We start from the raw sequence: 21,443 nt of genomic DNA, 5'->3' as shown, positions 1-21,443 counted from the left end.
GACTTGGTTGGCATTTCTTGCCGGGTACTTAACCGTCTGCTCCTACATCCCCAAACAGTCGTCTTCTCCGTCATGCTTGCGTACTGAGAGTTTCCTGACATTAAAAAAAGGGAATTTAGCACACTGCTGGCTAGAACTTTCAAAGTTTGGCAGATACATGCCAAACTTTGAATTTGACATCCTACAGTCCAGATATTTGGCAGATATCTGACGTGGACACCGCCTGCCTGCCAGGTGGAATCCGGAGAGTCCACGTAAGACGGGATTCCACCTGGAAGCCAGGCGGTGTCCACGTCAGATACCTGATTTCTTACGGGGATCGAAGGGAGAAGGGAGAAGGGAAGGGGAAAGGGGAAAGGGGAAGGGGAAAGGCCTCCGGCGGGGAAGATTTCTGAGGCTGCCGGAGGCCTTCCCGGAGACGTCCCACACCAGGCCTCCGGAAAGGCCTCCGCGACCTGGGAGGGCCTCCGGCACCAGGCCTCCGGGGGGCCGTCTTGGGTTTAAAAGGCCGCTTGGGTTTAAAAGTTTGCAAGAAGAGGAGAACGACGAAGGCCGGTACGCACTTCTCGACCCCGTTTCGTTTTACCCCACTCCTCTTAGCGCCTTTATGGCGGGTACGTACTTCTTCTCTCACCCGAGATCGTAGAGCGGACAAGTGCTCGCCAACGCCATTGCTTGATGAACTGCCTTCGCTCATCAGAGTCTCGATCGTCGGTTGCCTTGTTTATCTCGGATTTTCTGAAGGTAACGAGAACGATGCATTCTGGGCTGATTGAATTTCTTTGGTTCTCTCGCCTTTCGATTACGCACCTTAGATTTATCACCAATTGTTCAGACAGTTTGGCGTCTTATTGGATACAAGTATCTGAGCATTATTGGATGGGATTATTCTTGTCGATATATATGAATGGAAGGGTGGATAAATTAATAGAGTTGGAGAGCTAGAGAAAGGCGTATTCCTTCGCAGAATCCAATCGTTCAGCGCCTCCATTACCTGCCTGGTGTGAAAGCCTGATATGACCGCATTCATCCACTGGTTTCTCCAGACTCCAGAGATTTGGGGATTCCTAATTCGTTAATTATTTGTGATTATCCTGGCGACATTTGAAGTATGCTTCCTTCATTTGATTTTCATTTCAATTTATCCTCCATTCTTCTCTAATGAAACCCGCCATTCTCCTTCCCCGTCACTTCAACAGTCGCACTTCTTCACGAGCGTCACAGAATAAAAAGGGCGCTGGGAATCTTGCATAGAAACTTTTAAACCCAAGCGGCCTTCGTCGTTCTCCTCCGGCACCAGGCCTCCGCGATCTGGGAGGGAATTATTAATGTTTCAATATTGGTGCTTGCTATGCGCTGGGAATCTTGCATAGAAACCAATTTATCCTCCATCCTTCATTCCCTACTAAAACAGTATACAAGGCCAGTAATTTTTTTTTATTGGCAAAAATAAAAATACACTACAGACCAATCCAGGTTTTATATTCATTAAGGTTTAGTGTTTGCATTTAATGGGCTGTTGATAATCATTTGCTATTACGTATTTAGACTTACTGCAACTTTACATTTCGCTATTACATTTGGGCAGTTAATTCTACATTTTGGCAGTTCATAGTCGTTTGCTATGTCCCTTTTTAGAATTCTTCAGTGAAGTGGTTTCATATTTTCTTCCGATTTCCTCTTTAGAAAGAGCGATAATTGGTTCTCTAGATATGACAAGAAAAGAAGTTACTTTCTCAATGGAGTGAATTGCTTTTCATCTTTGAACTAAGCATGCTTGCGCAACAAATTCGATGGCTTTTCTGAAACCCTACCCTAAGGCCAATTTCATATTCACAGTTATTACGAATTTCAGTTGAGAAAAATAAACTCTTTTTCATGAGCTAATAAAATTTACGCACTCTTCCCTTTTAATTCAGACGTTTCCTGACTGTTCTTATCACTCATTTACTTAGTTCTTGCAGAGGCCTGCAAGTGAAGTGATTCGAATGATTAACAAATTGAAAGTTGATTTTGGCGGGCAAGTTGTCTCTCTTGAACGCGTACAGTCTTCTCTTGACCGTGTCCCTCACAGGTTGGCTAATGCTTGTCTTTCTGTCTCAGTGCCGAAAATTTTTCCTTCCAAATATGTTCTCCAAGTATAACTTCGACTTGGTTCATTTCTCACCCTGTTTGAATAAACTTGAATTCATAATTCATACAGATGAAACGACATATTGGAGGAAGAGAATGTCACATGAGAATTTCCGATGCATAACTTTCGAATAAGCTCAACTAATTGTAAATTACAACTCGTCCTACTTATGCCAATCAAGACATGAATAAAAAGTACAAACCTTAGCTCTTGCGCCTTAATCTTAGCTTCCTCCGGTGTCAAGGATGTTTTTGCAGCCTCAGCATTAGTTTTTTCAGGTACCTAAATTACAAAAATCCCCGATTATGGAATAATTAATAGTAAGGTTGCCACACTAAATACATTAAAAAAACCAATGGCGACAAATTCTCCAATGTCAAACGCAAATGAGCCCATCATCTGGGATTTAGACACATATATTTTTTTTATTCCAAATCGAAATAGTCAGCTGACTGTCTTAAAATAAAAAAAAAGCAAATAGCAATAGTGTCAAGCAGATCTCAATTGCTCCATGGCGTGGATTTACCATGATTAGTGTTTCCCTTGCGGTGGAGTTTACATAGTCTTCCTTTGATCACTTGCCCCATCGTCTAATCCACAAAGAGATGATTAGGTCAATAACTAAATGGTGATTTACCCAATCGTAAATAAAATCAATGGCTGTGTATGGAGTGAAAAGTCAACCTTTGTAAGGAGTGAAAAATTGTCCACCATATGCACCCATATAAGTTGTTCTCATTGGTTCATCATGCATCTAAAAAAGTTTAGTGACTCAAGATTTTTCCTCAATGTGAACAGAAATGTAACAATGGACACATAGAATAAACTTACGCGCGCATAGGCTACTCCACTAGCTCCCCTTATTACCCCATGCCCTTCTCGAACTTTTGCTTCTGTACCTGAACATCGTTATTGTGTTCTGTTTCCTTCCTTCGCACCGGCAGAATAGAATAACAGATTACTATACGAGATCTAAACAACAAATTACATTGTATATAAATAAAAGGAAGAATCATTAAAACCTGCAACTTGCCAATGCTCTTTCGCCCTTTTCCATAGGTGCCGCGTGAAGAGTACTCTCCCTTTTCGGTGGTATTATGTATAGGAAATGGTTCTGATGGTTGCTCTAAATTTTTTGAAACTTGGCTGACCATGTCAATCGTGGGCTCATATGCATCATATGTTTGAAAAAGTGGAAGTTCCATAGCTCCCTGGTGTTCACCTCCCTCGGACCCCTGAGTGACATATAAGTATGTATTCATTGTTGCAAAAATATTTAGAGCATGTTAGGGATGTTATACAAGAATTTCAATCCATACCTGGCCTGCAGCTTGCATCCTTCGTCGTATACATGTCTTCCGGTTATGCCCCACTTGCTGGCAAAGAGAGCATTTCATTGGGACGCCTTTCTTGCCAAAATTTCGACCCTTTAGTTCTTTCTCACTGATGTCAACTCTTCTCCTCTGCTTGGGCCTTCCAGGTTGTCTCTTCACGAGAGGAGGGAAAACATAATTCCCTCCAACTTCAACCCACATGTTCTTTCCATTCATAGGTGCGATACCATGACTATACGCTAGCTCGTACGCATCTCTCTTCAACCAGTCAACGACATAATCTGCAGGGTTTTCCTTGTTCCAGTGAATGCAAGCAATGGCATGGCAGCATGGAACACCTCGCATACCCCAATATCTACAACTACATGTCCCGACACGTAAATCAACCACAAATCTGTTCCCCATTTTTGAAACTTCGAATTGACGGCACCCTACAGGTTTAAGAAAGTATGTCCTAGACTCTAACTTGTTTCGTTCCACCATCTCTCTTATGCGAGGGCACAATTGATCAGTTCTGTTAGAGAATAACTCCCTCATCCTAACTATCCTCTCCATGATTGTACTTCGGATACCTTCCAACATGTCTATGATGGGTAGAGACCTAAATTGTAAGATATAATTGTTGAAGCATTCACAGATGTTGTTGTCAATCGTCTCACACTTCGGCCATTCACTGATGTAAGCTCTGCAAAACTTTTGTACGCCCACATTTACGAAATCCTGCGCGGCTTCTGGTTTCAAGGCGGTCATTTCTCTAATAATCCTCCGGAATTTTTCAATAGTTGTGCACTTCACAGCGGCCCAAAATAAGTTCTTCAATATGTTGGTGGAGTGTCCCTTTTTCTTCCAATTCGCATATATATGTCTCGCACAGTTTCTATGCTCCGCCTGTGGTAACAGATTTGTCAGTGTGTTTTCTAGACCCTTCTATTGGTCACTTATGATCGTCCAACCAAGACCGTCGCCAATTCCTAAATCTCTCATGAGCAGTTGAATAAACCAAGTCCAGGAGGATTGATTTTCTCCTTCAATCACTGCTCAAGCAATAGGGAACATTTGATTATTCCCATCCTTCCCCACATCACTCATTAATTGACCTTTCATTTCAGTATTTAAAAAACAACCGTCTAGAGCAACGAGTCTTCTACAACCGCCAACAAAACCTCTTGCCAGTGATTCGAAGCATATGTAAAGTCTCTTAAACCTACTCAGAGAATCAGGGTCGTCCCTATCAAGCACTAACTCGAATGTACTCCTCCTATTAACTTTTTTTAACTCAGTGACGTAAGAAGGAAGCAAGTGGTAATGGTCATCCAAAGTTCCTTGAAGCATCTTACGGGCCGCAGATCTCGCTCTATAATATGTAGACATGGTCACTGTGATGCCGAACTGTTCGTTTATTTCCCGCACCATATCTGCTACCTTCCAATCCATATTCAGTCGAAATTTCTCTAAGAGGTGGTCTGCAATCCACTGATAGCTAGCTTGTCTACATGTTGAAGCCTGACTGCACCTATGAACATCATTTAGATTCTTCGCAACGAAAACCCCCTTGGTATAAGTCAAACTAGCATACATCCTCCATGGGCAACCTTCAGTGCAAACAACTTCAACTTTTTTCTTACTAGACGGTGGAAACTTCAACCCATTCCAGACTGCATAGTTTTTCACAGCAGCGATAAATTCAGATGGCGACTCAAATCCCATGCCTACTTAAAATTTTATCTTATCAATCGGGCATCTAGAATCAAAATGTGTGCCATCGCACCTATTCATAATAGGTTCGCCCTCGTCATCTGTATCGTTAGGAGTTAATATATCATCATCTGAAATGTCATACTCACTATGACATTCATCACCATATACTTGTCGTTGAAGTTGTTGTTCTCTGTTTAGCTGGGTGGCAACAAATTCATCATTCCACTCTTCACTCTGATATCCATCACTCCCCTCAGTTTCTTCACTTGGAAGGTATGCAGAATCTGTATCACTATCGTAAGAAGAACCGAACACTCTTCTCTCGTCGTCACCCCTACTTGACAGAAAAATAGAAATATGTAACTGCTAATGTGTATAGGAGTGGAGAGGAGGGAAGAAGATGAGAAGAGGAGAGGAGAAAGTAAGAGGAAAAGAGAAGAAGAACAAAGTGAGAAGAAAAAGAGAAGGAGAAATAGTGAGAAGAGAATAAAAGGAGAAATAGGAAGACCAGAAGAGAGTAGGAAGAAAGATTGAGGATTGGAGAGGAGGAAGAAGATGAGAAGATGAGATGAGAAAATAGGAAGAAAAGAGAAGAAGAAAAAGAGAAGGATAAAAAAATTAAGAAGAGAAGAGAAGAACAGAGAAGAAGAAAGATGAAGATGAGAAGAGAATAGGAAAAAGATTGAGTGGAGAGGAGGGAAGAAGATGAGAAGGGGAGAGAAGAAGTAAGAAGAAAAGAGAAGAAGCAAAAGAGGAGAAAAAGTCAGAAGAGAAGAGACGAAGAAATAGGAAGACGGGAAAGAGAATAGGAAGAAAGATTGAGAAATGAAGAGGAGGGAAGAAGATTAGAGGAGAGCAGAAATTTAGAAGAAAAGAGAAGAAGACGAAGCGAGAAGAAAAAGAGGAGAAAAATTGAAAACAGAAGAGAAGAAGAAATGGGAAGACGAGAAGAGAATAAGAAGAAAGGTTGAGGATTGGAGAGGAGAGGATTGAGCTTTAACCGTAGGAGGCCACGCAGGCCGCCGACGGCCACCGGAGGCCTCCTTGCATGGCCTCCGGCAGCAGGCCTCCGGAGGCCATCGGAGGCCATGCTGCCGGGAGATCACCCAGAGGTGGTCTCCGGTGGTCGCCGGAGGTCTCCCGGCGTCCTGCGTGGCCTCCGACGGCCCCCCGGACAGCCTACCTCAAAATCTGAAGAAAAAAAGCTAAAAATCAAGAAAAAAACCAACCTTCGGCTCCCCATCGACCCCTCTTCCGGTTAAAGCTCTTGAATCCTCGCCCGAATCCGGCAGCCTCAGAAATCTTCCCCGCCGGAGGCCTTTCCCCTTCCCCTTTCCCTTCTCCCTTCTCCCTTCGATCCCCGTAAGAAATCGGGTATTTGACGTGGACATCGCCTGGCTTCCAGGTGGAATCCCGTCTTACGTGGACTCTCCGGATTCCACCTGGCAGGCAGGCGGTGTCCACGTAAGCGGGCGCGTCCTAGATCTGGCAGTTTAAAAATATCTGGACTGTAGGATGTCAAATTCAAAGTTTGGCATGTATCTGCCAAACTTTGAAAGTTCTAGCCTGCAGGGTGCTAAATTCCCTTAAAAAAATTAAAACAGAGGTGTGGGACTCCACAGCCGGGTTACGTGACAGGGAAGGATCAAGCGTTGACCGGTTCTTTAGCCCGGTTCAACTCGCCCTTCAAACAAAACGCTTGACCCGACCGCAAAGACCGTCGGTCAAGCTTAAAGAAGATTTTTTTCTTGAAAATAAATGATGGGTTTTGAATTTTGTGATCGTTCTCCGCTTAATCACTGTTCTGAGCAAATTTCTGCGTCTAATGTAGACGTTGGAGGGCGGTTTTTCCATGACGTAATCATTATCCGATGTCAACGTCTAGAGATTTACGGTGCTTGCTTCATTTGATACCAATATTCAACCAATAACATGAGAGGAAAACAACATAGAGGAACTAACGGTCTATTACTTTGGTGTTCTAAGAGCTACGAGTATGGTCGACGCCTGATGCTACTTTCTCCGGAGCTGGTTCGGCGCAACTCCTCAGAACCGCTTCATTCTGCGATACATAATTCAAGAGATTAAGTAACACGGGTACGATAATTAAGCGCAGATTCGCAAAAATGATTCTTAAGAGGTTCATAATAGGACTGTCCAAAGTTGAAAATCAGGCCACAGTAGGCATAACGTGCTTTGATAGATAGTCGTCACTCATTTGATTAGCGAGCCAAAGTTTAAGTACTTGGGGGAACGAAATGTTAGCCTGTTTACGAAGAACAGAAGGTTTCAGCGTCTGTTTAAACCGGAATTCTTCACTTAAGTTGAATGAACTGAGACTTTTGAATATAATGATCGGGAGGGTCACCAATTTTGTGTGATACCTCTTATCTTTCTTCAAATATATCTAGTGGTGGCTTAGGGGAAACATAGTTCCACCGATAAGCCGAACACAATTTCATTCCGGAATTATGTTGAGCAGTGACCGAGAGCCAGCGCCTCCCAAATAAATAGAATTAAAGGTAAAACATGATGTAAAATACTCAGTTGAACCAATAACCGAAAGAGAGTATCAAGTTCTGCAGCAGATTCCAGAAAAATCTGACGAATTCTACGTTCCTAAAATTTTAATCTCGGTATCACGAAAGCTAGGCATTCAGAAGAAGTATCCACAGTAGAATAATCATCAAGAAAAAGAACCAATCGCCCTCACGGCGAACACAAAAACTTCACCTTTCAATCGAGGAAGGAAAAAAACCAATCTCTTTCTCTCTCGTTTTAATTAAAATTTTCGAACCAAAGACGAAGACGGCGATCAACCTGCCAGACGCGGCGAAGTCTCTTCTTCGCATTGGCCTTGCGAGTGGGAGTGAGCTTGATCCTCTTCCAAAGAAGCCCCGGCGAGTCGTTCTTCTTCACGATTTCAAGAATCCTCGTCCCCCAGAAGCCCCCCGCCATTTGCCCTACTCCGAAGCTCAAGAACCCTCCTCTCTCTTCAGCCCTTCTAACTCCCCCCCAAAAGAAGTCACGCTCAATCCTGGGCTTAGCCCATTATCCCCTCAGACCACATTTGAAATCACCCCATATAAGAATGACTGTTGTCGATGACGGCTACGAAGAACGGGACGGGACCGAGCGACCATTCGTTCAGTCATCCGTTCATTCGTCCAGATTTACTTTCCACCATTATCTGTCTGCATTTCGTCATCCTGAATTCTGACTCAGATATGGATGGACGGGTGGCGAATGACGGTAACCGATGGAATAAGGATAATAGATGACGGTTATTGAAGGACGGAATGGGACTGGACGACCGTCGGTTCAGTCGGGTTTTCATCTACTTGCATTTCATCATCGTCACCATTCGGTCATCGACCCTGTTCAGTTGTTTGTCCCCTGCCCTCTCTCAAGCCCTCTCCCTCTCAGTCACGTTCAGTCCTTCAGCCACTGTCCTCAGGGCACCTCTCTTTCTTTCCCAGACCACCTATCTCTTTCCCTCCAATATCCGTCCAATATCCGGTATCAGACAACCGATATCCGATAATCAGAAAAAAATCGGGACGGTGTCTGATATCAGATATCTGATATCGGTCGATATCCGTCCTTTAGGTCTAGATGGATATCGAAGATGGATATTGGAGGGGTAGGGACGAAACGGGTATCGAATACCGGATATCGGAATTCAATATCCAGATATCGGAACCGGTATCCGGATATCGATATCCGTTATCGACAGATAATATTATTTTTTATCATCACATTCAATGATTTGTGTACATCAATGTCGTATGCTTTTGATATATTTTCAACTTCGGTTAATATATACAGCGCAAGATTTCTATTTTCTTCCTATGGGATAACAGGATTCGAAGTTTAATGTAAACTTAGAATCCTGTTATCCCATATGGAAGAAAATAGAAATCCTGCCCTGTATATATTAAATGAGGTAGAATATACATTAAATCATATAATAGTATTTTTAATAAATGGTCACTATATTTAAGCCCGTTATATATGTAATATATTTAATATATTAATTCCTCGTCAAATAAATACAGCTGAAAATTTATATTTTCTTCCAAATGGGACAAAAGGATTCGGAGTTTGATGTTAAACTCCGAATCCTGTTATCCCATATGGAAAAAAGAAAAAGATTCGGTTGTATATATTAAACGAGCCACTTAATAAATAAAAGCTCTCCGATTATCCTCTTCCCCGCGTTGATCCTTTCTAACTGCTGCACAATGATAGTTAAGTTATATTTTTAAACAACCTTTCTAAGCTGGATGTCGAAATCCAATACTCACATCTGATATCTGATATCCTCATCCTCCCTGAGAGACGGAGGCGGATGACAACATCGAGACAGATATCGATATAGGATATCGGTACCGTAGCAACCAATATCCAATATCCAGATATCGGAAAAGATGGATACCAAAAAATTGATTTTCTGTATCCAGTACAGCATCTGTCCTGATACCGTAGTCCGATACCGGTATCGGGACGGGCGATCCTTAAATGACAGAAGTGTCTCTATCTGATCATCTGTCTACCAAAGTGGACGATGACGGATGCGGAATTCGGTTGACGATCTGTCGTCAGTCCAAGAATCCTATCCCAAAAAGTTCAGGGACGGACGACGGCTAATGATTTATAATGGGCGAGATGGAATGGACATAATGGAAGATGGGAAGAGGGGGGGGGGAAGATTGGATATAAATTCTGCTGAATTTAGTTTTCTTCTGGTAAATGCGAAAAATCTTTGACACAGCAGTTAAACTCTATCTAATATTTTAATATAAATAACTACAAATATTGCACTAGATCTTAGGGGGCAAAAGCTTGTAGTTTTTCAGGATTGACCCAACCCATGGAGTCTATCCGATAAATGGGAGACGCCGATTGGTTCATGAAAGGTCCTCGTTATCGGATCTGGCGTAGAGATCGTGATCAGGCAGACCAAATCGATCTGGGACTCCTCTCAGTCATTGACGGTCAACGTTTGCACAAAGGGAGATAGAGAGAGAGAAAAGAAGAGAGGGAGAGAAGAGTGGAGGAAGAGAGGGAGAGAGGGAGAGAGAGAGAGAGAGAAAGAGAGGAGTCGAGGAAGAGAGGGAGAGAAAAAGGGAGAGAGGGAGACGGAGAGAGAGAGAGAGGGATAGAAGGAAAAGGAGAGAGGAAGAGAGGGGGAGAGAGGAGGAGGCAGAAAGTGAAATAAAGAGAGGTAGAGAGAGGAAGAGAGAAAAAAGATAGGTAGAGAAAGGAAGAGAAGAAGAGAGGAAAGAGGACGAGAAGGATAGAGAAAGGAACAGAGGGAGAGAGATAGAGAGAAAGAAAAAGAGATGGGAGGAAGAGAGGAGAGAGAAAGAGAGGAAAGAAGACGAGAAGGAGAGAGAGAGGAAGAGAGGAAAGAAGACGAGAAGGAGAGAGAGAGGAAGAGAGGAAAGAAGACGAGGAGAGAGAGAGAGGAAAAGAGGAATAGAGGGAGAGAGAGAGGGACGAAGAGAGGAGAGAGAAATAGAGGAAGAGAGGGAGAAAGAGACTAAGAGAGGTAAAGAGAGGAAGGAGAGAGAGAGAAAGAGGTAGAGAGAGGAAGGGAGGGAGAAAGGGAGAGGGAGGAAGAGAGGGAAAAAGATAGAGAAAGAGAGGAAGGGAGGAAGAAAGTGAGGTAGAGAGACTGAGAGAGGAAGATAGAGGGAGGGACAGAGACAGAGACAGAGATAGAGAGAGAAGGAAAGAGAGAGAGAGAGATAGATAGATAGATAGATAGATAGAGATAGATAGATAGAGAGAGAGAGAGAGAGAGAGAGAGAGAGAGAGAGAGAGAGAGAGAGAGAGAGAGAGAGAGAGAGAGAGAGAGAGAGAGAGAGAGAGAGAGAGAGAGAGAGAGAGAGAGAGAGAGAGAGAGAGTTGAACGTAGGGACAGCCATGGCCGTCTATTTCTGGGGAAGGAAGCGGGCCATGGCTGTCCAACCGGCCATGGCTCTCCATATTAGGGGGGGAAGAAGGAGAAGTCTGTCCTCCTCTTCCTCCTCCTCTCCCTCTCCTCCTCGTCGTGGGCCCCGCCCCCGCCCCCCTCCCCGGCCAGCCCTCTCTCTCCCCCCATGGGCTGCGGAGTCTCCAAGCCGGAGGACGGGGCCGAGGCGGCGGCCCTCGGCCGTCCGATCTACCGCCGCTTCGACGACATCCGACGACTACGCCTCGTCGCCGTCCGTCCCAGGAAGCACAGCACCGCATCCAACGTTGGCCTTCTCAACCCCGAGGAAGAAGATGACGAATCTGCCCTCAGCTGCCCCCTGGACCCCACCCCCGTCTGCACCCACTGCGGCTCCCGCCTCCCCCCTCCCTCCGGCGATTCCACGTCACCTCCCCTTCCCCACAAGTCAACGCCCGAGACTCAAGGTCAACCGACGACCCCCCCTGCGGCCCAGGAGGAGCCCAGCGGTGGGGCCCTCCTCTCCGCTGAGGGGGAAGAGCTTCCCGGGTCCCCCAGTTTTCGGGTCTACTTCGCCGGATCCGAACCCGATAACCCCGGCGCCACCTCCAACAGTGAGCTCCTCTACATTACTTCACCTAGATGTCGATGACGAGTTCAATCCGTCATCCGTTCCTTATCGTCATCACACACCCTTCCTGAAGGCCAGGATGGATGACTGTAAGGAACGGAACTTCTAAAGCATTCTTATTTGGGGTTTAGAAAACCAGCCAGGACTAAAACGGAAATTAAATTGCGGACTCTGTGATGGATGATTCACTGAAATGCCATTCCACCTCGTCCCATCTGTCATATTCCATTGTTGGTTGTCTGTCCCCAAGCCTTGGTTTTTTTCATAGTTCTTTTGTCCTTTCTCTGGTTTTTTTTATGGGCCCTGATGGAGGATTCTTCTAGCCAAAAATTGCTGCACCCATTCCCCGAGAAGTTCCAACCCGAACTTTGGCCATGTGACTATAACCCGTTTTCGTCTACATTTTAAATTTGTTTGACCGATGATGATGATGATGGAGGACCCATTGTCGTCATTGTCATCCATCTCAGGCTAGGATGCTAATTTCATCCTTCTCACTATCTGCCCATTCCCTACTACATAAAAGGAAGACAAAACTGGAGAATCTGTGATGCATTTGTTATCATTTAGTTGACAAACCCTTCATCGTCGCCATCGTCCACCGTAAATGATTAGATCGTCACTAGACGTGGTCCTCTTCTTTTTATGTGAATTTGTGCAAATCGTTCGTTCTGTTCGTGTTTCTGAGCAGAACAAAAACGAATTCGAAAAGAACATCACACAGACCCGTGTGCGGTTCTTTTGTTCGCTTTGTGCGAATTTTGTTCTACTTTTGGAAAAAAAGAACATAACAAAGAACAAGGCCCTGTGCGGTTCTTTTGTGCGAAATTTTTTGTTCATTTCAAATGAACAGAACAGAACAACCATGTCTAATCGTCACTATATCGTCACTCTGGCCTATCACCTTCATTTTTTTGCTACTCTAGACGACGATGATGACAGCAAACTCAACATCATCATCCTAGATGGCGAGCTCGTCATCGTTATCGTCGTGAAAAAGAGAAACAAAACTGCAGACTCTGTGACGAATGATGCCTTCACTACTTTCGCTCTTTTAGATGGCGAAGACGATGATGAACACATTATCACATTATCGTCATCGTCATCAACCGCTAGTACCGTAGTCATAGAAGGCTAGCTCTTATGGCAGGACACGCGGAGGGCAGCGAGGCGGAGGGGAGGCTCAGCGCGGAGATGAGCAACACAGAGGTAGAGTCGGAAACTGAGCTTGCCTCACCCTTCGGGGAGCTGAGCCTACAGACACGATGACGGCGATGAAACGTCCTGGCCGCAGGCAGGGGGAGCGAAGCTGCCCAACCGGGCCAAGAAGGGCCGGCTTCGGGCCGTCCTCACCACCCGCGCCCGTCAACATCAACGTCAACGTCAGCTCCTTCTCCACCCTGTAAACCCCTCGGTCAAATATATTTAAGTCAATCCTTTGACCTTGAAAAGTAAACGACACGTGTCTATTGGCTTATTTTTTTAAATTGGCTTGACCACGTGATGCACGTAGGCTCGTTTGGACTATCTTCACTCAAGCCGCCGTCTGAACATGCTGAGGGTATTTTAGGTATAAAAAATCTCTCTCTCATGGACTCGTACGCGCGCGAAGAGACTATTTTATCTGGGATTTTGCTGTATAAGAGGAGAGTTGGAAATCCGGGGAGGGCTGAAGAGGTGGACGATGGATTCTTCGCTGGAGGGGAGAGGATTCTTCTCGGTCGATTTCTAGGGTTTGTGATGGGTAGATAGCGGGATTTGTGAGAAGATTACGCGTTGAAGGTTTGCGGAAAAGGGCGTTTTTTCGGATTTTAGAGGCGATGCCGAAGCAACCGTTGAGGAAGTTATGGAGCTTGGCTGCTCAGCGGCTGGAGAGCAAGGAGAAGAGAAGAGATCTGTTAGAGAAGGCTCAGATTGAAGAGCTGGCGCAAGCCTCTCAGGTTTTCCTTGTGTTCATGCTAAGTGATTGAATGAAGAGACGAATGTCGCGTGTTTTGATTGAACGGGATTCAATATTGGGGTTCTAATGTGGCGGAAAGCTTTCTGCCCTTCCTCCGGTTCTAATATTTTTAAATTACGGGACGTCATTATTGGAAGTTGTATGTTTTATTTCTTCATTTGGCCGATGTTTTTACGTTATGATCGTATTTGGATTATTCTAAGTAGGCCTGGCTCTATGAAGAATCTGAATACCTTAAATATTATAGTTTTTTGCAAATGCGAAATCTATCCTCCGATTTCACGCATCTTAGAAATCTATTTTACAATATTTTCTCTAGGATTTTCTCGTAGGCACCTATAGTTGGGCTTTTTTAAAACCGTAATATTATATAAGTTATTACGTATGGCCATTTCTTACAAAATCCACCATGCGTTTTCGTGATCAGTGTATCTTATAGATGCGATGGTTAACTATTTTCAGCTTCGTTGCCTACGCCTGAAAATTATTTTACTTTGAATCTGTCTCATCAATAATGGACATTAATTCCTCAAATCAAGACATCGTAGGCACCCAAAGTTGTCTCTTTAAAACCATAATATGGACTTAGTTATTCTTTATCCCCTTAACCTAGAGAATCCCTTCTTGAATTTTTTATGATCATCATATCTTATGAATACGACGACACTATTCTAAAAAATTCTATGTTACGCTTTGGTTGCCTACGCGTGGAAGTTATTTTATTTTGAATTTTTCTCATCAACAGTAGACATTAATTCCAAAAAATCAAGACACTGTAAGCATCCGAAGTTTGCTCTTTAAAACCATTATATTGATTTTTATATGATGTATTTCCCTTATAAAATCCGTTCTTGCATTTTCATGATCATCAATCTAATGGATGAGATGGTATTATTAAAAAATGTGTGTTTTATGTATTGGAAACCTTTTTACGCAGTAATAGGAAATCCAGAATCCAAAATATCCCATTTAAACGGCATTGTATTTATTTTGTAGGACATGCAAGACATGAAGGACTCTTATGATAGCTTGACATCTGCAGCCGCGTCTGCTGCGAATTCAGCATATGGTGCTTCGTTAATTCCATTCTTTTATGAACTGTAAATTTTCGTTTTGATAATCGAATAATGCTGCTGTCGCCTGGCTCCCTAAAATTAATGTATTCGCTGAACCTTTGACTTTTTCTTGGCTTGCCTCTTTGTAGAATTCTCCGAATCTTTGAGGGAGCTGGGAACATGTCTGCTCGAGAAAAAAGCCTTTAGCGATGATGAAGAAAGCGGTAGGTTATTAACCCGTGTTGCTTCGTGAGCGTTCTGTCTGATCATGATGTTGCTTTTTCTTGGGTAAAAGCAATTATGGAAATTTATTAAAAAGAACTGCTTCTAAAATTTTCGAATTTTTGTATTTTACCGTGTATTTTCCCTAAGGAATTTTCGTATTAACTGACTTTTCTCTCCCTGGATTTGGCTCAACTCACAGGTAGAGTTTTATTGATGTTGGGAAAGCTGCAGTTTGAACTTCGAAAACTTGTGGACAGATATGTGGGTGCTTCTCCTGTTATATTCAAGCGTTTAATTTTTCCAAAAAAAAAAGAATAAAAACGCCATTTTCGCATGCTTTTCAGCGCTCCCATATCACGCAGACCATATCAACCCCATCAGACTCTATTCTCAACGAACTCCAAACAGTGCAGGCAAGTTTCTTCTTAACCATCAATCCCAAACATTGAAAATAACTTAATTTTATACTGCAGGCTATGAAACTCCACTGTGATGAAAAAAGGTACAAGATGCTCTATTTTTTTCGAGTATTGTCCACCGATTAACGAACAGGGATCTCCACCAGAGTGTTATATGAACGCATGGTCGAATCCCAGAAAGGAAGAACAAAAACCTCGAACGGAAGCTTCTCGCCGAAGAAATTGCAGGACGCTCGGCAGGAGTACGAGCAGGAGGCGACGCTCTTCGTCTTTCGTCTTAAATCTCTGAAACGAGGGCAATCCCGCAGCCTTCTAACCCAAGCCGTGCGCCATCATTCTGCCCAGGTTTTCATCTGTTCTTTCTGTTCTTCGTTCCCCGCCCGAAACAGTTTTTATTGTTATTATTATTATTATTATTATAATGCAGTTGAGCTTCTTCCGGAAGGGAGTTAGGATTCTGGAGAGGGTCGAACCTCATGTTAGAACGATCGCCCAGAAGCAGCACATTGATTATCACTTCAGCGGGCTAGACGATCAAGAACAGTGCAGCGATGGCGATGACGTCAGCTCCACCGGTCACGGCGGCGCCGCCGTCGACAACAACGAGCTGAGCTTTGATTTCGGTCTGGATGCTGTTTATGGATCCCGGAGAAGCTCTATGGAGGTTAACAGAAATCATTCTCCCGTTTTTTTTTCTGGAGAAAAAGGTTTTCAGATATTTAATTCCTTTTTTATTTCAGATGGACCCGGTGGAACCCACGGACTTTTCCCAGGTCAAACTTGGACTTTTTCTAATATTTTTATTTTCCAGTGGGAGTTCTACGTCGTTTTGTTATTTTCTTTTCTCTGCGCGCAGGAATACCATGAGAGACCCAAAAGGGGGGGGAGCCTGTCGGCGGCACCTATCTCTGTGGAGGGCAAACACGCGCCGGAGAAGAGGACACACACATACGTTCTTCCAACCCCCGACGAAGGCACCAGAAGAGCTCCACCCGTCTCTTACCGGCAAGCCTTCTCGGGGCCACTCCCGAGCAAAGGCGTCTCGGCCTTGCCTCTACCGCTGCCTACAAGAGCCCCCAAGCTCGGCGGCGCCCTGCAGGAGCTCCCCCGGCCGCAGCCGGCGGGCAGGGCTCCGTTGCCCAAGACCATGTCCCCGCTGCCGAGGCCCCCCGTCACCATGGCCCGGAGTTTCTCCATACCCTCCAGCTGGCAGAGGACCTCCATGTTGACTTCCTCCACCCTGGTCAAACCGTTGGCTTTCTCCGATGATCCTAGAAAAGTCAACGTCTCAGGGCTTGGTCAACCCCATCAATGAGCTCTCAGTCAATGGAAGAAGCTGGGGGGGTTTCTGTTGGACTATATGTTGGAAGAAAAGTCAAAGCTGGTCGTTGACTGGGGAGGTCAGGTGGAGCAGAGCTTCTCTAAGGCCATGTTCTCGTCTCCGCCGGCCGCTTCCAGCGCCGCCCTCGCTGCATTCTCAGGGAAGCCCATCTCTGTCAGCTTCCTCACCTGCCAATTTTGGTACAATTTAAAGATATATCTCTTCACAGAATTGGGTTACAACAGCAAGCATGCTGAGTTTGGTTTTTCTGTTACCTTCTCCTCCACGCCGGCGTCTGCGTTCTTCGCAAAGGCCTCTGTCCAGTACCGAGCCGTCGCCACGAAAGTAGAGTAGTCGCGCAGGTACTGTTCATGGTGAACCACCCATTTCTTTAGAAAGAGAGAGAAAGATAGGGAGAGATGCCCATTGCAAACCATCCCATGTCTTTAGAGAGGGAGTGCTGTTCATGGTAGTCCAAACCATGCCTTAAGAGCATGAGAGAGACCCGTCTTTGGAGAGAGATAGTGGAAGAGTTGTTCATTGTAGTCAGAGCCATGTCTTTGCAGAGAGCATGAAAGAGAGAGAGAGAGACCCATCCTTTTAGAGAGGGAGAGTTGCTCATGACGGACTGACCCATGTATTTGGAGAGAGATATATTCATGGAGGTCTGACCCATGTTTTTGGAGAGAGAGATGTTCATGGCGTACCGACCCATGTCTTTGGAGAGTGTGTGAGAGAGATGCTTATTAAAGCCTGACCCATATTTATGGAAACAGAGAGAGAGAGATGTTCATGACTGACCGACCCATATCTTTAGAAAGAGAATGTGACACATAGAGAGAGAGGGAGGGAAAGAGGATAGCTGACCGAATAATGTCTCTAGAGGGAGAATAAGAGAGAGATAAGTGATCAAGGTGAACCCATATGTCTAGAGAGAGAGAGAAAGTACTGTTCTAAACGGACCCATGTATGTCAAGAGAGAGAGTACTGTTCTAAACGGACCCAAATATGTCTAGAGAGAGAGAGTACTAAGTAAACGGACCCATGTATGTCAAGAGAGAGAGAGAGTACTGATCTAAACGAACCCATGTATGCCAAGAGAGAGAGAGAGTACTGTTCTAAACGGACCCATGTATGCGAAGAGAGAGAGAGTACTGTTCTAAACGGACCCATATATTTCTAGAGAGAGAGTACTTTTGTAAACGGACCCATGTATGTCAAGAGAGAGAGAGTACTGTTCTAAACGGACCCATATATTTCTAGAGAGAGAGTACTTTTGTAAACGGACCCATGTATGTCAAGAGAGAGAGAGTACTGTTCTAAACGGACCCATATATGTCTAGAGAGAGATAGTACTTTTGTAAACGGACCCATGTATGTCAAGAGAGAGAGAGAGAGAGAGTGCTGATCTAAACGGATCCATATATGTCTAGAGAGAGAGAGTACTCTTCTAAACGGACCGATGTATGTCAAGAGAGAGGGAGTACTGTTCTAAACGGACCCATATATGTCTAGAGAGAGAGAGAGGACTTTTCTAAACGGACCCATGTATGTCTAGAGAGAGAGAGAGAGTCAAGGAGAGCGGGGAATTGGACCTGTTGAGCAACCACGGCGTCTTGGGGATCATCTGGCTCGGGCGTGGAGAGCAAAGCTTGCAGAGAAACCAGAGCCGTCTTAAGAGTCAGCGCCGGGCTCCACTGGTCCTTCAAGATGTCCAGACATATTGCTCCGTTTTGGCTGCTGATGTTCGGATGCCTTGCCAAACATCACAAAAATTGGAAATCTTATCATAGCATGTTTTTTTTTTAAATAAAAATCTTATCATAACATTAAGACTCCACAATTTGTTTTGGGGGTTTAATCTGATTTTTTTTGCCAATTAAGCTGCAGATTTTAATTTATCAAAAACTTTGAGCGGCAAGTGTCGGTTTGGTTATCGGAGCAAAATGACAACTGGGTTAACAAAAATTCAATTCTTTATCTGAATTTCATATGGGTTAGCTCATAATCAGAGCTCCAACATGAACTTGAGAATCTAGATTCGATTATGGACTCCAGCAGTGAATCGGGTTTAAAACGAAAATGACCCATGAAAATGAAGAATGAACCAAAGAACAAGGTGAAAGAGAGGAATCGACTTACCAGACTTTAGTAATAAACTGCATTTTCGGAGGCTCAAAGGGATATCCATCTGCACTTCCATTTCAATGATTTTGTCAAATATTCCACGCAAATTATCCATTCCGAAAGGATGGAAACACGCGCAAGAGATGGTTGGAAAAAAAAGGAAGAAGCTCATGAAGAGAGATATTTTAACGTCGAGATAAACAGGAAACGGCGCTCAAGATCGCTTCTTCGGAGAAATTTCCCTCTTCTAGATCTTGTAACTGAGAGAAAATTCCCTCACCGATCGAATGTTCCCATCGTGATCATAGGAAAATGAACAGATAAACCGAGGATAGAGAACGAGAAAAAGGGGGAATTCAAGCGGCACGTAGGCCAAGTAAAGAGGTTAGATCCAAGAAGATTCAGATTTCGATCAATAATCAGCTGATAACGCGAGGAAAATAGCAAAATTCCGTGAAGAAAGATGAACTGGGAAAGCGAAAAATGACAAATTAGGGCGAAAATACATGACCAGAAGCCCTTACCGGGGAGCTGGATGTTAATCTTGAAAGTGCCGCCCTCGTAAGGAGTGGTGATGGGGCCGGAGATTGTTCCTCGGAGATGCGAGAGGCTTCCACGGCCATGAGCATCTTCACAAATCTCGATTCTCACTCCGGAAACGTCATTGTCCCTGTTACAATCCGTCAACTCCTTCTGAACTCGAGAAACGTCCAACATACTTGCGCTCGATCGGAAAACTCAGAAAGAAGAAGAAGAGGAAGAAGCCAAGAACTCTGCCCTTTGTGGGTTTTTCTTCTCCCTCTTTGAAACTCGCCAATCTTCGATTGTTCAAAAAGCTGGCAAAAAGCTGGAATTCCAACCGAGAAAGATGGCGAAAGAATTTCAAATCTTAATTTCGAGACCAGATCGTGAATAGTTCCTATTGGAGGAAGATATTGCAATCACGGACATGGTTGATGGGCTGATTGCTGCGTTCCGTTAATTTCCATGCGATCATCATCCAAATTGCGATTCTCGCCAGTAATAAAAAATAAAAAAATGTAGCTCAAAGATGCGCGCATCCGTCCGTGTTTAATATTTTATTCGGATGGTATGATTTGATGTTTTTTGTTTTTTTCAGATCTGGGATGTCGTCGCATATGTGGAATTCAAATCATGTATACTTGGTTGTTTAAAAATGTAATTTTTTAGAGCAAAGTTAGTAAGCAAACCTTGTAGAACAACATGCTTGTGGCTCTAATTCAGGATATTCAGTGAACCTTTGAATATTAAATATTAATATAGCCGGAAGTATCTAGGTCAGGACTTGATATTCTTAATTTTTATTGCCCATTCATTTCATTATCATTTTGTTGAAGCTTTTACGTAAATATGACTCACAACCTGTTAATATTTATGAAACATAATAATACTACAAATAATTTCAACTCATTACTCGTGTTTAATTATATAAAATCACTTGTTATTATATAAATTTAGGAAAGTTAGAGATTCATCATGAATGCATCAATTTAGCATTAAGTTTGGCATATCATGAGAACCAAGTTTTTTATTTTTATTTAATATGAAATTATTATTTCATTTTATGGTTTTTTGAGTTCATTTTATTGTTCTACTTTTGTGTATGTGTGCAAAGGGGGAATTAATATATTCTACTTTTGTGAATTATTATATTCTACTTTTTTATTTTTACTTAATATGAAATTATTTCAATTTATGGTTTGGCATATCTTTGATCACTGATTTTATAGAAAATCAGTTATCAAAGAAACTTCTCAAACTTGGAAACCTGCAGCAGACCATAATCTTATGGGGAGCGAATGGGTTTGCAGCTTATCAAATGGCCTACAAAGTTCACATGTGGCATCATAGCCCCTTAAATATCTGCAGCCAAATGACCCAAACCTTACTCACACACAAATCTCTCTATCAGATCCTGTGTCTATAATATTTATTTTATTACGGCAAGACTTTTCATGTGCTATCAACTTTGTGAATTTAGTTGAAATCCCCTTTCATTCAGTGATTACCCACAAATCATAACTAGTACTATGTTCTTTCATTAATTTTATGGATTTACAAATGATTTAATTTAACTAACAGATACATTGGGTCCAATGATTAATATCAAGCAACTCACAAGCATAGTTCTTACTTGATAATACAATATCATTCCTCTAAATTTATATATCATATCGATTAAGATTATAATGGATATCCATGGAAGTGTAAGAGTCATAACAAATCTATTCCACTATTTGCAATACTGTGTCATTTTGAATCGCAGGAGTCCATCCAATGCAGTGATAACATGGATTAATCAGTAAGGAATGAATTATGGAATTTTGAAAAACTTAGGTCACCACTTATGTGTTGACAATTTCTGATGACTTCGGCTGATCTGGTGGAGGCTAATTATATCACCATATAGATTAATTATTAAAAAAATAAATTAAATTCAATCAATATGTTGAATTTACAGCCCATGGGTCGCCACATTGTGCCTCATGATCCAGATGATAAAATATTATGCCAACTTTCTTAAGGATCCTTTAACATCATTGGTTGCCATATATGTATAATCCTTCACATGAGAATCCT

At 43.2% G+C, this 21,443-nt stretch overlaps 5 protein-coding genes across 6 annotated transcripts; 2 read left to right on the top strand and 3 right to left on the bottom strand.

Annotated features, from left to right (window-relative positions):
- Nucleotides 1-1,989: 1,989 nt before the first annotated feature.
- LOC144705990 (uncharacterized) lies at nucleotides 1,990-6,409 on the bottom strand. The gene is made up of 9 exons (XM_078578875.1): nucleotides 6,396-6,409; nucleotides 6,168-6,345; nucleotides 3,454-4,395; nucleotides 3,164-3,369; nucleotides 2,966-3,060; nucleotides 2,819-2,888; nucleotides 2,661-2,724; nucleotides 2,337-2,416; nucleotides 1,990-2,168 (listed from the first exon to the last, which is right to left on the bottom strand). The coding sequence occupies exons 1-5, from the start codon at nucleotides 6,407-6,409 to the stop codon at nucleotides 2,985-2,987; spliced, it is 1,416 nt and encodes a 471-aa protein (XP_078435001.1). The 3' UTR covers nucleotides 1,990-2,168; nucleotides 2,337-2,416; nucleotides 2,661-2,724; nucleotides 2,819-2,888; nucleotides 2,966-2,984.
- Nucleotides 6,410-7,048: 639 nt separating this feature from the next.
- LOC144705830 (uncharacterized) lies at nucleotides 7,049-8,174 on the bottom strand. The gene is made up of 2 exons (XM_078578659.1): nucleotides 7,987-8,174; nucleotides 7,049-7,228 (listed from the first exon to the last, which is right to left on the bottom strand). Exons 1-2 carry the CDS (start codon nucleotides 8,122-8,124, stop codon nucleotides 7,148-7,150), a joined length of 219 nt encoding a protein of 72 aa, XP_078434785.1. The 5' UTR covers nucleotides 8,125-8,174; the 3' UTR covers nucleotides 7,049-7,147.
- Nucleotides 8,175-11,003: 2,829 nt separating this feature from the next.
- LOC144706135 (uncharacterized) lies at nucleotides 11,004-13,260 on the top strand. 2 transcript variants are annotated; one of them, XM_078579032.1, is made up of 3 exons: nucleotides 11,004-11,718; nucleotides 12,874-12,944; nucleotides 13,030-13,260. In XM_078579032.1, the coding sequence occupies exons 1-3, from the start codon at nucleotides 11,274-11,276 to the stop codon at nucleotides 13,162-13,164; spliced, it is 651 nt and encodes a 216-aa protein (XP_078435158.1). In that variant the 5' UTR covers nucleotides 11,004-11,273; the 3' UTR covers nucleotides 13,165-13,260. The 2 variants fall into 2 exon arrangements, with proteins under 2 accessions (XP_078435158.1, XP_078435159.1); XM_078579033.1 differs by having other exon boundaries at nucleotides 11,006-11,718; nucleotides 12,886-12,944.
- A 115-nt stretch (nucleotides 13,261-13,375) lies between these two features.
- On the top strand, nucleotides 13,376-16,989 carry LOC144705314 (uncharacterized protein At2g33490-like). Its single transcript, XM_078577921.1, has 10 exons — nucleotides 13,376-13,675; nucleotides 14,692-14,764; nucleotides 14,900-14,978; nucleotides 15,179-15,236; nucleotides 15,320-15,388; nucleotides 15,449-15,477; nucleotides 15,541-15,739; nucleotides 15,822-16,058; nucleotides 16,135-16,167; nucleotides 16,251-16,989. The coding sequence occupies exons 1-10, from the start codon at nucleotides 13,556-13,558 to the stop codon at nucleotides 16,707-16,709; spliced, it is 1,356 nt and encodes a 451-aa protein (XP_078434047.1). The 5' UTR covers nucleotides 13,376-13,555; the 3' UTR covers nucleotides 16,710-16,989.
- UBC27 (ubiquitin-conjugating enzyme 27) lies at nucleotides 16,722-19,835 on the bottom strand. Its single transcript, XM_078577922.1, has 5 exons — nucleotides 19,367-19,835; nucleotides 18,858-18,906; nucleotides 18,311-18,470; nucleotides 16,991-17,080; nucleotides 16,722-16,903 (listed from the first exon to the last, which is right to left on the bottom strand). The coding sequence occupies exons 1-5, from the start codon at nucleotides 19,557-19,559 to the stop codon at nucleotides 16,796-16,798; spliced, it is 600 nt and encodes a 199-aa protein (XP_078434048.1). The 5' UTR covers nucleotides 19,560-19,835; the 3' UTR covers nucleotides 16,722-16,795.
- Nucleotides 19,836-21,443: the final 1,608 nt, after the last annotated feature.

The sequence above is a fragment of the Wolffia australiana genome, chromosome 7 (assembly GCF_029677425.1).
Source record: "Wolffia australiana isolate 7733 chromosome 7, ASM2967742v1".
NCBI lineage: Eukaryota > Viridiplantae > Streptophyta > Magnoliopsida > Alismatales > Araceae > Wolffia > Wolffia australiana.
This window is presented reverse-complemented; position numbering and strand designations above follow the sequence as displayed.

Coding starts and splice junctions, on each gene's coding strand:
- LOC144705990 (XM_078578875.1), bottom strand. Junction 4,396..6,167: donor GGCCTGCGTGGCCTCCTACG/GTTAAAGCTCAA, acceptor AGTGACCAATAG/AAGGGTCTAGAAAACACACT. Junction 3,370..3,453: donor GGATGCAAGCTGCAGGCCAG/GTATGGATTGAA, acceptor TATGTCACTCAG/GGGTCCGAGGGAGGTGAACA.
- LOC144705314 (XM_078577921.1), top strand. CDS start 13,556: ATGCCGAAGCAACCGTTGAGGAAGTTATGGAGCTTGGCTGCTCAGCGG. Junction 13,676..14,691: donor AGCTGGCGCAAGCCTCTCAG/GTTTTCCTTGTG, acceptor TTTATTTTGTAG/GACATGCAAGACATGAAGGA. Junction 14,979..15,178: donor GATGATGAAGAAAGCGGTAG/GTTATTAACCCG, acceptor ACTCACAGGTAG/AGTTTTATTGATGTTGGGAA.
- LOC144706135 (XM_078579032.1), top strand. CDS start 11,274: ATGGGCTGCGGAGTCTCCAAGCCGGAGGACGGGGCCGAGGCGGCGGCC. Junction 11,719..12,873: donor CCCCGGCGCCACCTCCAACA/GTGAGCTCCTCT, acceptor ATAGAAGGCTAG/CTCTTATGGCAGGACACGCG. Junction 12,945..13,029: donor CGGAGATGAGCAACACAGAG/GTAGAGTCGGAA, acceptor TCCTGGCCGCAG/GCAGGGGGAGCGAAGCTGCC.
- UBC27 (XM_078577922.1), bottom strand. CDS start 19,559: ATGTTGGACGTTTCTCGAGTTCAGAAGGAGTTGACGGATTGTAACAGG. Junction 17,081..18,310: donor ACGCCGTGGTTGCTCAACAG/GTCCAATTCCCC, acceptor CACCATGAACAG/TACCTGCGCGACTACTCTAC. Junction 16,904..16,990: donor ACGCCGGCGTGGAGGAGAAG/GTAACAGAAAAA, acceptor CAAAATTGGCAG/GTGAGGAAGCTGACAGAGAT.
- LOC144705830 (XM_078578659.1), bottom strand. CDS start 8,124: ATGGCGGGGGGCTTCTGGGGGACGAGGATTCTTGAAATCGTGAAGAAG. Junction 7,229..7,986: donor GACTTCGCCGCGTCTGGCAG/GTTGATCGCCGT, acceptor TATGTATCGCAG/AATGAAGCGGTTCTGAGGAG.